General features: G+C 31.2%; 1 protein-coding gene across 1 annotated transcript in view; it reads right to left on the bottom strand.

The window, feature by feature from the left end:
- Positions 1–14943, bottom strand: part of LOC132738562 (papilin-like) — a 270884-nt gene that overhangs the window by 219186 nt on the left and 36755 nt on the right. Inside the window, exons 8-10 of the mRNA XM_060726072.1 lie at positions 13132–13264; positions 12702–12782; positions 11539–11708 (exon numbers count right to left, since the gene is read on the bottom strand). Of these exons, the coding sequence (XP_060582055.1) occupies positions 11539–11708; positions 12702–12782; positions 13132–13264 (384 nt within the window). The remainder of the gene's footprint in view (positions 1–11538; positions 11709–12701; positions 12783–13131; positions 13265–14943) is intronic.

Raw genomic sequence — 14943 nt, 5'->3', positions numbered from 1 at the left:
CAAGTCTCGCGCTCTAACCGATTGAGCTATGTGGGCTGGCTTTATTACCAAATTTACCTAAAGCATATAACATACTTTTATAGTATCTAAAAAGTTACTCATTGTAATACATGAACCATCTTTTTCATTAGTTGCTTTTTGGCAGTAAGTACAACTAAAATGAAACCGGTATTTTGTACGGAAGTCAAACTACTACTTTGTTTACATTTTGCTACTTTGCTACAACTGTGTTGTACTATACTGTAATTTTTCAAAAATATTTGATTGTAATGACATTATCATGTATTTCACATATATAAGTCCTGAGGGAAGTTCTTACTATAATGATAGAGACGATAAAAACGGTATCAATGAAATGTTTAGTCATTTTGAACAAATTACATATGAATACCCGGACACCATGTTATTTTTGTCAGGTGACCTTAATAGTCGATGTAAAAATTTTTTAGACTTTATCCCATGTGATAATTTAAATTTTATTTTTGGTAATACTGACTATAATGGTAGTACTTTTGATATTGTACGTCATAGTAAGGATAATATACGTGGCAATAATTATGGTAAATGTTTAGTAAACTTATGCTGTATTTTTGATATTCATATACTTAATGGTCGTTTTCCAAGCGATAAAAACGGTGAATTTACTTGCTTCTCAAATGATGGATCGAGTGTTGTTGATTTTATGATCGCATCTTCTTCTCTATTTTCATACATTAAAGATTTTGAGGTTCTTACTAGAGATGAATCTGATCATTTTCCTATATGTTGTACTTTTGTGTTCCATAAAAAGTCTAATAACGCAGATAGCCAAACTGCTCAAATATCATTGAACACTTTTGATAGATATAAATGGCATGTGTCTGCAGGTACAGATTTCTTGCAAAAATTTAGGGAATTGTTTCATAACCATTACACGATGATAATGGAATCAGTTGATAACTCTGTCAATTCTGCGGTCGACTGTATTACTTCTATTTATAAAGATGCTGGAAAATGCATGCTTAAGAAATTTTGTTTTCATTCGTCTCAACCTCCGTGGTGGGATAACACATGTAATGAGTTAAAAGCAAACAAATACGCGGCGCTACGCGCATTTAGATTAAGTAATTCCTCGTCTGACTTACGAATATATAAAGATAAACGAAATAGGTTTAAAGACTATTGTAATGTACGAATATCTGAATATCAGAAATCTAATCGATTAGAACTAGTATCAAACAGTAACAACCCAAGTTCTTTTTGGAAATTAGTGAAGAAAGGCAAAACTGTTACTATGTCTGATCCTAGTATTTCTTGTACAGAATGGTTCAATTATTTTAAAGATTTGTTGTATGACGAAAATTCAGTGTTTGTTGATCCTTATATTGGAAACGAACATGATTCCGCCGATGAAACAGCTCAGACATTAAATGAACCATTCACTTTGCTAGAAATTAAACATTCTATATCTAAATTAGTTAATAATAAAAGTTGTGGCCCAGATGGCATACCTTCCGAATTTTATAAACATACATCAGATGAAATAGCGCCTATTCTGCATACACTATTTAACAAAATACTCGAAACAGGGCAATTTCCAATATCTTGGAGAAATAGCATGATTACACCAATTCATAAATCAGGGCCAAGTAATAATCCTGGTAATTATCACGGCATATCTATTACAAATACATTATATAAAGTCTTTACAGGTATTATAAATAAAAGATTATACGATTGGGCCGAAAATCAAAGAAAAATCGATGAATCTCAGGCAGGATTTAGGCGTGGTTACTCGGCTATCGATAATGTTTTTTGTCTACAAGCTATGGTTCAAAAATATCTTTCTAAAAAGGGTGGCCGCTTTTACTGTCTCTATGTTGATTTCAGTAAAGCATTTGATAAAGTGAATCATTCTAAACTTTTCTTGTCACTTGAAAAGAAGGGCGTTTTTGGAAATTTTCCTCGAGTTTTGAAATCAATGTATTTTCATCTCTCTTCATGTGTTAAAACAACTGATTTGTTTAACAATGTTATGATTACTGAATTATTTCCCTGTAACATTGGTACAAGGCAAGGTGATAAGACAAGTTCGACAATTTTTACATTATTTATAGACGAGTTATCTTCCATTTTAAGAGAGAAATGTGGCACAGGCATTTTCATTACAAATGATATTCCTGATATTCTTTGTTTAATGTTTGCAGATGATGTTGCAAATTGTGCTGAAACTGCTACAAAATTACAACAACAACTTAATGTAATTGATCAATTTTGCTTGAACACAGGCATGGAAATTAATCTTGATAAAACAGAGATAATTGTATTTCGAAATGGAGGTCGTCTTCGTAATTATGAATCTTGGTCTTTTCGCGGTCAGCCTGTAAATACAACTGCTGTTTATAAATATATGGGTTTGTTATTCACTCCACAACTATCATGGAATGTAGCTCATGATAAACTAGCTTCGCAAGCTCAAAGAGCAATTTTTGCTATCAAAGGTTATGAAAAACCATTTGGTAATTTTCCCATAAAGGAACACTTTAAAATTTTTGATACAATGATCAAACCTATTCTTTGTTATGGATCACAGATCTGGGGGTATGAATTTAGTCCAACTATAGAATCTGTTCATAATATGTTCTGTAAGGGTTTATTAAATGTTCGAAAAAATACAAATACAAGCATGGTGTTAGGTGAATGTGGTAGACTCCCACTTTTTATTACTTATTATACAAATTGCATCCGTTATTGGTGTAAGCTATTAGTTATGCCACCATACCGTTACCCAAAACAATGTTATTTAATGTTAAAATCACTAGATGAAGCTGGAAGAACTTGTTGGGCTAGCAAAATACGAATACTTTTATACAGTTACGGATTTGGTTACATTTGGATTTCTCAAGAAATAGGAGATGTGAATATTTTTGTTAGCATTTTTAAACAACGCATAATAGATTGTTATACTCAAAATTGGCATGATAATATTAACAATGCCAGTAGATGTCACCATTATTGTTATTTTAAAAGCTTATTAAATGTAGAACGGTATCTTCTTATAGAAATCCCTGTAAAACATAAGAAAGCATATGCTAAATTTCGATGTTCAAATCACAAACTTAATGTTGAAATCGGTAGGCATTTAAATATACCTTTTTAAGAACGCTTTTGCAACTTTTGTCTTGAAAATCATTTAACTTATCATATTGACTGTGAATATCATGCTTTTTTTCATTGTAAAAAATATTTAGAAATTAGAAATACCTATTTACTAAACTGGTATAATTCCGGAAATGAATTACATAACTTTTATGAATTAATCTCATCAAATGATATTTTTATAATTAAGAAAATCTCTACTTATATTTACCACCTCACGATATCTATAGCACAGTAGCATTTAAATGTAATGATTGTCAAAACTTGTAAAAGACACAACCTTATAATGTTAAATATCATATTTTGTATGACATGTATTTTGGGCCGGTGGCCTTTATTTACAGAATAAATCTTTTGACTTGACTTGACTTGACTTTCATGACAAATTATTTCACAAGTACCACTACTTTCTTTAGGTAATAAGCATCTAATGATTCTCTAACCCATTATTTAATTATATAAACATTATCAAATTCATCTTCAACTTTTCAAAAGAAGTGAAAATCTAATTTCTGAAGACAATGGAAGACATTATTCATATTCAATACTAAATAAAATATTGTTTTTGCTAATGAAACTCTGTTTTATCTAACATTTTAAAAATCAGTGGGAAGTGTGTAAGTATAATCTGATAATTATAATTTAGCAATCCCCATCTATAATTACTGTTTAATTTGGCAATGGTGTCAATAATTGATCACAGTTTACCAGCAATCAACATTTGCCATAATCAAATTAAATAAGTGTTAATTGGATATTTAAATCCATCATTATTATGTTATTTACACTTTTTCATATAATTACAATTATTATTTGATATGTCTGGCTTTTTTATTACACAATAAATATTTTTGTTGTATTTTTAATCTGACGTTTTATTTTTTCTACAATGCCCAAGCTTCATACATTTCACCATTACCATGAAAATATATTGAATAGAATCACCAATATTTCAATCTGGACAAAACCATTCACCATTTTTTTGGGATATTTTTTTTCTTCAAAATTAGAACAGACTTTTAAAATAGCCAACAGTGCCATTCATAACAGAATGGCACTGGATTTTGGTCTGCACTGGCCACATGTCAGGTTGTCAACAGGCTCAAAATTTGTATCAGACATTAAATAAACATGATATTTTTTCAGAAAATTTCTTCATTATACTTTCATATCTATGTAAATTCACTCCTTGCATAAAAATTTTGTTGAAAGACACTTGACAGAAGATTCAGACGTCTGGTCAAATGTAAAGAAAGGTCAATTGATAGAAATGTACCAATATTATTGAAAAACTGTGATGAATGGTAGCTTGAAAATTAAAGTTCAAAATGTATACCAGAAGTAAAAGATGTTTATAATAATAATATCTGTCATATGTTGCGGTTCAGATCGGAATATCCATCATGAGGGGACCCCCGTCCATTGGGCGCCCGCCCATTGGGCGGTAACAAATTTGCCAGTTACCCCCCCCCCCCCATGGGCAGGTTCCCGAGGGACAGATATTCCGATCCAAACCGCAAACATTTGTCAGATATTTTTTTCTTGCATATTTTGTCATATTATTTCATATTTAGAATGGTTTACCTAAATAAGATATTTGTTCATGGAAATTAATGTCATTTTATCCATAACTATTTTCTTACAATACTGTATGGATTAACACATTTAATAACAAATGCGAAATGACGTCATCCTTAGCGTATACATGTAGTTTACCTTCTAAAATGACATCATTTTAATGCAGTTCATAAATAAAATGCGCTTAAATGACGTTGTTGTATGGCACACCACTATCTGGCACCCCCCATGCCAGATAAAATTTCCGGCATGGGTAAAACTCATGGAAATGCCAGTCTGCTATGCAAAAAAAATTGTTTCTTATTCCTTAACAATATGTTTTTAAAACTTTCATACACACTATAGAAACTGTGCAAAGATATTACATGGTCAAATTGGGCAAATAAATTTTACCAGTTATAAAGATATCAAGAAGACATCACCTCAAATCATAATGAAAGATTAATTTTGTTTGTTTGTTTGATTAGGATTTATGTCGCACCGACACAGTATAGGTCATATGGCGATGTTCCAGCTTTACTGGTGGAGGAAGACCTCAGGTGCCCTTCCATTTATTATTTCAGGCACGAACAGGCACCTGAGTAGAACCACCGACGTTCCGTAAGCTAGCTGGATAGCTTCCTCACATGAAAGAATCCAAAATCCCTGTCGTGATTTGAACCCACAGTGGTGAGGGGCAAGTGGTTTGAAGCCAACGACCTTAACCACTCGGCCACTGACGCCCCAAAAGATTAATAATCAGTATCTTCACTCAGGTATCATTTTGCAGGTTAAAATATTTACACATCTCCGCTAAAATAGTGAATTCTCTAAACAGTGACATTAGGTTGTTTTAAATAAGTTATATCTAAGACTTTTTTATATTACATTGCAAATCTTAAAATGTTCAGAATCACACAATTTAGTATCATTAAAATATCATATATCACTGAATTCATTCTACTTTCACTTTATTAATTTTGTTCTTATTTAAGGTGATATTACATATTTTTATTTAATTTGCAGATCAAAACCATATTTGCTTTTAAGCAATGTATAGATGGAAGTTTAGTAATATTATTGTTATACATCTAATAATTATTCCATATATTTTAATGGATGTTTAATAAACGATTACAGTTTATTGCCTGTACATTGTTCTTAAAATTTTATTTTTTACTAAAATAATTTTGTAAATATGTTTCAAACATATAGCTTCATATATTTATTTGAAAAAAAAAATATCTGAAAAATTTAATTAAAGAAAAAACTAATGTTCATGTTTATATGGCTTGTTTGATTATTGCAAATATGTATATAAAGTAACATGTACATGTGATTTAATTAATAAGTATTGCAAAATTCTTTTGAAAGGGCAGTTTTATCATTTCCTTAAAAAAATGGACATTATTATTAACAATGGTTTTTAAAAATCTTCACAAGAATGTCATTAAACCAGGAAAAGGAGGATAAACACACAATAAGTTAAATGTGGTCCATTAGGAGACAATGTCAGGCTGGTGAAAAGGGCCATAAAAAGGTCATTGTATTATATTCCCTTATCTCACCACTTAACTTGTCAAATAGGGATAAATAAATACAATAAACACCTATTTAATGCACATTAATTTTCAATTATTGTCTAAACATTTTCATTGTGATGTACAGATTTATGATTTAACTTGTAAATCAAAATCTATCCTTAAAGATAAAAAATAACTTTGAAAAGGGATCAGTATAGATGATCTATCTGTCCATAGAAATTTGTTTGTCAATATTGACAAAGATAAGAAAAGAAGGGACAATATGAATAACTTAATTGGTGACCTATTGTGGAAAAGAAAAGTGGGGATAATGAGTAAAAGGGGGCAAGAACAATTGAAGGAGCAATTATAGGATTTATCAAGGCTTTCATCTACAAAGCAACAGTTTGAATAATTTATTATCTGTCATTAGACACTTCAAAGAAAAGAGTGATTTCTGTAATTAAAATTCTGATTATTGAAGCCTGTCAAAATTTAGGTTTAAATTCATTCACAGCATATCTGTATGACCAAACTGTCAATAACACTTGAAGTATAAGCACTGGAGTTTTTATAAAAATAATAAATAACAGTGAAATTGTGTGGAATTTAGAACAGACTTGTCTATTATTTCATATCAGCTGATAATATAGTGATATCAATTTGTGGTATAACTTTGAAAGTAGAAAGCATAATAATTTGTAATTTTGAGAAAAAGTGAATTATTTGAGAAAATGGATTTATTACCATCAGTTGATTTACTTAGAGACCATCTTGTGGCACATGACCGTGCTGTACGGGAAATTATTGCATTAGGTAAGAGATTTTCATTCATCTTTTTTTATCACAACATGTAAATATTTAATATAGAAATTATTGCAAAACATAAGGGAAATCTATCTCTCTTTTCTTAACAATGTCTAATTTAATACGGGATGAGATTATCTTCAAATGAAATGATTAACCTGAAATGCTGATGTTTAAAAAATTATTACAAATATTTTTTTATTTCATTACATTTTAAATTGAAATGACGTATTAAAAAGTGATTAGATTATATACTTAGAAAATTTTTAAATAAAATCCCTACAAAAATCTTTTTGTACATGTATTTATTGAATGTAATAAATATTACAGTCTGACTTTAAATGAACTAATAAATAAATCAAATTTTCATATCAAAATATTTTTAATTGCATGTACACAAATTGTATAATATTATTATTGTTGTCATTTCAAAATTTGGTCATTACCTGTACTTAAATTAACAAAAACATTAACTTAAATTAATACATATACAAAACATAATTATATATCTTTTTATTAATGAAAAATTCTGTAAACCTTCAAAATTAAATAAAAATATCATATTATAATTACAATACAAGATTTTCTTTAGTTTATTTCAAGTCTAGACTGATAAAACGCAGTTGCTTATACAAAATAAAGAATGTCTTACAGTTTTGCGGACGAGCCTCTATTTGTAAATAAAGAATTCTCAGTAAATTTTTAACAACAATTCTATTTTAAACAGCAATTGTAAATAAACCTGTATACTTTGTTCTTCCATTTGTAGACTAACTGTATTCATAAATTGTTGTTTTCATACTTTTCACATATTTAAATGGTAAACAGCTGAAATATTTATATGAATTTTTTTGTAAGAATTTATCAACAATGAAATTATATTGGAACTACAATTTTATGATAGATGTCATGCAGAATGTTTCTGAAGACAGTCATAAAGGAATAACATGATTACAAAATAGTAATCTGCTATTTTTAACCTTAAAGCAATGATTTCTTGCAAGGCAATTTACATCCATATTTATTTGATACAGGGATTCTGGAAGTATTATTTTTCAAAATTCAAGCAATAATATAATATATTTGGGCAGCAGATATACTGCTTTAGTTTATACATTATGTACATTTTTGTATAATGCTGCAATGAAACTATAAATATACATAAATTGAAACAATATTTTGAATAAATGACATCAAGTACATGTACACCTGCCAACCAGTCATCATGCTAGCTGCTTGTACTGATTGTACATTAAAAATAAGAACACATTTTCTTGACATTGTCAAAATTTTAACACATTATTATATGGATGGAAGAATTTAGATTTCTTAAATAGATCTAGAACTAAAAAATATATGTAGATTTTTCAGTAAAATTGCCAGTGATTAGTTAATCAGATATTAAATATTATATTTTCTCAAAAATGCATCATATTTCTTATAATGAAACTTTTATGCAAACTATTCAACTTTAGAGAAACCCTTGCAATTACACATACATTTACAAATTTACAAAAGAAATGAAATAATCACACACATATGTTATATATTTTATATTCATTATTGATATAAATGAATCATAAATTAATTGAAAATGGAACTTTTATACACAATGTACAGGGCCGGCAAAATCTAATTTTGACTAACTTATCTGAAGCATTTATTAACTTGTTTATGATATTTACATAGTTAATTCTTGAAAATATATGGGACAACATGGCCAATACGGAAAATTGATTTTTGCCGGCCCTAATGTATGTCTTCAGTTTAAAATTGTTCTTGAAAAATCCGAAGATTGACAAGTGTTTTGAACGAGTAAGAATTCCTACTTTCACAGCGATATGTTAAAGGTGTATGCTGGAGATATAGCAAAATTAAAACTACATAATAGAATAGGTTTAATCTTTGTATGATCATAAAGACATGTTAATACAAACATTTGCACAAATAAATTGTGACCAACCTTGTTTATGAGTTATCTTCTCTTGAGTTTGAAAATTTTGTTTTTTTCAAGGCAGATAATTCATAATCAAGGTAAGCAAGGTCTAAATTGTTCTCTCTAATGCAGCAATACTTCAAGAGTAGTTTATTTTTTCTTTATTACTTAAAGCTTTGCCAATTTTATTTTGAATTTCAGTCTTTATGTATTTTAACTGATTGAAGGAACAAAAATGTTTTATGGAATTCTACGAAATTTTGTATTGTGACCAAGAATAAAATAAAATGAAAACAAATCTATAGTTAAAAAAATGTGAAGAAGATTTATATAGGAGTTATCTGCCCTTGAAATGACTGGGGAAAATTTAAGGGCAGGCAAAACTACAAATTCTATAAGTTTTGATTCTGTTGAAATATAAAGCATAAGCAGGAGAATGGAATGATGTTCAACAATATAATATACCTATATGAAATATTCAAGATCTTGCAAGATTTAAATTTTCATAACATTTTATTTCATTATTTCAGATCAGTACATAGAGCAGATGAGTGAACAAACTTTCCTCTCAGCCATGGGTGAATGTATGAACACAACCTTCCAGAAAATGATCAGAATCTCTGTCGCCGAAGGCTTGAAGAGAATGTACAAAGAATACCGTCTCCAAAAATGGATCAAAGTTCAGGAGATGGCTAAGACTGTAAGAAGGGTTCTTGAAGCTGACATTGCTACAGAAGGCTCGGTTCCACAACCTAACCAAGATCAGCAGCTTGTTCCCGTGCACAACAATCAGGTACCCTACTGGCAAGGTCAGAACTTGAACTTACAGATGCCTCTACAAGAAAGTCACAACTGGCAACCTACTAATTTCATGCAGCAGGTTGTATCCCCTCCTCATGGACCTTACATTCAAATCATTTCACCAATTCAGACACCAGACAGGCTTGAGAACACTGATAACGCTATTGTAAGTAGATATCATGTGACTGGTGCAACCCCTGAAGAATTCCATCAGTTTTCTGCTATCACTTTTAGTCCAATTGAGAATCATCCCGTTTCTAGACAGCTTTTTGAAAATGAGAGAGATGTAGTTAGTGAAGACTGTGACATTTCTAGTGACAACCAGCATCAAGTGAATGTATCTACTCCACAACCATTGACTGGTTCTAGTGTTTCTGATCAACAAGTTATTGAAAATGTGCACATTCAGAGTTCAGGTGAGAACCAGCCTATGATTAATTCATATCCCATGATTCCACAGGAACAGCAATATTTCAATGAGCATCTGGAGGACTCTGATGAAGAAATGGACTGGGATAGTGATAATAGTTATAATGATTCAGAGGAAAGTTTAGCAGGTGTGTTGTTTGCTGCGGAACACTTGTTACCAGATGAGCAGGCTGTAAGACTGGACGTTGAGATGGGTGATATGGGAATTGGTCACATGGTGTTTGATCGTGTATCTGCTACATGGTTTACAGCCCACTGTGAGTTTTACAGGGCCAACTAGACAGAACAATATTTACTATATGTGTGTATAGTTATATATGTAATATACAGAACAATAAAAAAAGTGTTACATTTCATGTATAGGAACAAAATTAATAACTTTCCATTAATTCATGCAAAAATTGTATTTTTGTTACTTTAGATTTTAATGACTTAATTTAATTCAAATATTTTGGATCTATTTAGGTAAAAAAAATGTATTTTATAACTTAGATGGTAATGAGTTATTTTAAGTAAGTAAGGCACTAAAATAAAAAAAAATTACCTAGATTTTACTTGTACCAATATTTAATATAATGCAATCCTTAAACTATTGGCAAGACTTTTATTTTAAATTCAAGAAAATTAAATTTATTTATCTTTTAATGCAATATTTTTCTAGTTAATAATACAATGTACAAAGAAAATAGGCTATTGTTGTTTACAGTAAACATTGATATCTGTATAATGTTAGTTTCATAATTAATACCAAATGTGCTATATTATTTCATATTGTTAAATGATATAATATATTGAAAAATAAATTATATGTTAAATTACTTATTTAGTTCTTTTTTACTGCAGTAAGTTGGCCAGCCAAATTTAAGCTAAGATACAAAAAAGTTACCAGTGATAGCAACAAAATTTGTTGACATACCAACATGGAGGTTTCAAAAATGTTTGAAATCGTTTTTACATTTTACTGTTAAAGACGTCCCAACCCCCATAACTACAATTAATACATGGATCTCAATTTAAAGAATATTAAAGAATAGTGATTTATAAGTATTTAGGTCCTTCATTAAATATTCATTTACAGGCCAGAAAACTGAAAGATAGCAGTGCAACATAATTTAATGCAAATGCTTCCTTGACTTAAAGACAGAGTTGTGATTGTTTGGAGATGGGGTTATTTGCCTATATTTATAACTTTGGATCAATTGTGTGTTACACAATCAACCCAAAAAAAGATCACAAACATAAACATAACAGTAACAAATTAGGTCAGCAATTTTCCAATCCAAGTTCTCACAGGATGCGTCATATACCCATATACATTACAAGTTTGATGATATTGCAAGTACTTACATAAACTGTGATTTGCCTCAGTGTAGGACCATCAGCTTTTATCTGGCCAAATGTATTCAGGTTATCTTCAGGCGTATAGTAAAACTGGGCACCGGCTAATACAACAGATGGTAGCTGTCTACGAGTCTCTTTATCAATAGCAAAATGTTCTCCTATACTGTCCCAGAAAACTGAAAACAAAATGAGCCGTGTCATGACAAAACCAACATAGTGGGTTTGCGACCAGCATGGATCCAGACCAGCCTGCACATCAGCGCAGTCTGATTAGGATCCATGCTGTTCGATATCAGTGTCTCTACTTGTAATAGGGTTTGTAAGCGAACAGCATGGATCCTGATCAGACTTGGCGGATGCGCAGGCTGATCTGGATCCATGCTGGTCGCAAACAAACTATGTTGGTTTTGTCGTGACGCGGCTCAAATGTGCTTACAAAACCAAACCTTCTTTTCATGAATCCAAACTTTGATCAAATTCAAAACTGTATTCAGGGTTCTCAATAACTTGTATGTCAGCAGGCCAAATTTGTAATGAAGGAGGCCTTTTAGGGAGGGGGGGGGGGCAGGAGCATGCCCCCTAGATTTTTTTTTAATTAAGCCCTTGAATTCCTACAAAATCTTATACTAGAACTGCTGGTTCCAAAAGTCTTGAGTCATTACCACAAGTATAGAGCAAGATCAGCTTGCATATCAGTGCAATTAGACCAGACTCTATAATGTTGGTTGTTCAGTTTTTATACTTTGATTTTGAAACCACTTAAAACTTCAAATCAGCTCAATTCAAATCATGCCAAATCCAGAAGATCATTACACAAATTCAGCAAGCTAAGGCTAAAGACCTATGATATCTATTACTGAAATAAGAGGTGAAAAGAAGGGCCAGGTCTGGCTCTATTCTGATGGAATTATCACTGTTAGCATTTGAGAGGTTAACCTTTAACCTGCTGAATTTATTAAATGGACTTTTCCTGCTTTCATTTTTTCATTATCAATTTGGGGATATGAAGATGAAGATATTAAGTTACACAGCCATTAAAAAATACAGAGCATGGTCAGACTACCTGGATGCGCATCCTGTCCTGGCTGTATAATGCTGGTTATGGCTTATCATTATCTGTTCGAGTAGTGTAAAGTTTGATTTAAGGTTTTATACATTTTAGACCTTACCTATAGAATTCTTGTTTTCAGCCATCTCCTTAATAAATATATCTGTAGCACCAGCTGGTATCTCTACAATGGTTGAATAGCCTGAAAATAAACCATAGGCAATTATTATGTTTGTTATTAACTTAATATCAAACTATACTAGACCATTGAAATAGGTTAGGTGATATGTATACAATATAAAAATCAGACAAATTTATTTGTATTGTAAAATACAATATATCAAAATATTAAAATAAAAGAAGAACTGGTAGAAGAAAACCTAAGGTGCCCTTTTGTGAATTATTTCATGCATGAATGGGCACATGAGTAGAAACACAGACATAATGTTATATAAGCTTAGCTGTACAGCTTCCTCAAATGAAAGAATCTAATGTAGAAATAAACATACATGTACAATAAAAATAAACATACATATACAATAATATCTTACCAGGGGGAAGCTGCATCTCTGCAAATATACCATTGACATCTCCAGTCTGAGTACATGTGGAGTTATCTCCCCCACATATCCCACATACATCCACAACCCTACGAGAATCAATCTTCTTGTCACATCCAATAGTCTGTAATAATAATACTTAGTCTAAACATGTTTAAATAAGCTTTGTGATGTGCATGCTGCAATTGCTTTTATATCAATATTACTTTCCAGTCCAGAAACAGGAAGTCCTGTAATCGTGATGAATTATGGATGTGACCCTATAGTTGGGCTTGAACTTGCAATCCTTAAGTCAAGAGGAAGACAGCATATCCTCTAGAGCTCAAATACCCCAATAACATGACGTCATTCATAACACATCTGAATATGGAATACTTACATAATTATGTCAAGTTAATACTAGAACTTGTCACATTTAGTGCCGAAAACCCCTGACATGCGCTTGTCAGAAAACATGCTTTTAAGTTTATAATTTTGCACATATGGAGAATGCAGTAGGTCATAGGTTTTTTTTCAAATGTTTTTGAATTAAAAATATCAGTCACTTAAATGTGAAACTAAAAATGGTTTAGTTGATTACCTGGAACAGAACAAGAGAGTATTGGCTACTACAAAATATACTGGTTGGAGACCATAAACTGGACACTTTTGGAACATTTTTCCGAACAGATTTCATAATTTTTAACCTAGAGACCACAAAATTTGACACAGCTCAGCTAGGTTCTTTTCCTAACTAACAAACTAGTTTGTTTATTTCTGATTTTATTGACACTTTTATCCGAGGCTCGACAAGAAGGGTATCAAAATTACCTAAATTGTCTACACTACAGTACCATGTGTCCGGACAGGTATGTACATGACGTGATTAATTCAGATGCTTGGGTATTTTGATTTTTTATTTGTAACATGATATACAATATGTCAGCAACAAATGCTGAAGTTTTGGATATTCTATTATTCACTCTGCAAATGATTATAGCTGGTATATGAGGTCAGGCATTGCCTTCTTTACCCCCAAATTACAACGTCACTATTCTTGAAATAGACATTAAATATTACAATTTGAAATAAATTTATTTACTTAATTTTAAAATAAACATGCACTTATTGTTGATAAACTAGAACTCCGCGAGTCGGATGTGTCGCCTTGTGAACAATGTAGTTTAGGAGAAATGGCCAGGACAAAAATGAAATTTGAAAACCAACAAAGGGCAATAACTCAAAAAAAAAACAAGAGGGCCATGATGGCCCTGAGGTCGCTCACCTGTATATAGGCCCCATTAGAACATGTTTCATGCTAAATATCTTAGCTCTAGCTCTTTGGGTTCTTTAAAAGAAGATTTTTTAAGTTTTTACTATATGCATATAGGGAAAATCAATGACCCCCTGGGGCGGGGCCAATTTTGACCCCAGGGCTTTTATTTGAACAAACTTGGTAGACACTCATTAGAAGATGTTTCATGCTAAATATCTTAGCTCTAGCTCTTTGGGTTCTTTAAAAGAAGATTTTTTAAGTTTTACTATATGCATATAGGGAAAAACTATGACCCCCTGGGTCAGGGTCAATTTTGACCCCAGGGCTTTTATTTGAACAAACTTGGTAGACATTCACTAGTAGATGTTTCATGCTAAATATCTAAGCTCTAGCTCTTATGGTTCTTTAAAAGAAGATTTTTTAAGTTTTTAATATATGCATATAGGGAAAATCAATGACCCCCGGGGCGGGGCCAATTTTGACCTCAGGGCTTTAATTTGAACAAACTTGGTAGACACTCACTAGAAGATGTTTGATGCTTAATATCT

This window comes from Ruditapes philippinarum, unplaced genomic scaffold, assembly GCF_026571515.1.
Source record: "Ruditapes philippinarum isolate M1 unplaced genomic scaffold, ASM2657151v2 ctg298_1_1_1_1, whole genome shotgun sequence".
In the NCBI taxonomy this organism is placed as follows: Eukaryota; Metazoa; Mollusca; class Bivalvia; order Venerida; family Veneridae; genus Ruditapes; species Ruditapes philippinarum.
The sequence above is the reverse complement of the archived record's forward strand: the minus strand, read 5'-3'. Positions and strand labels throughout refer to the sequence as shown.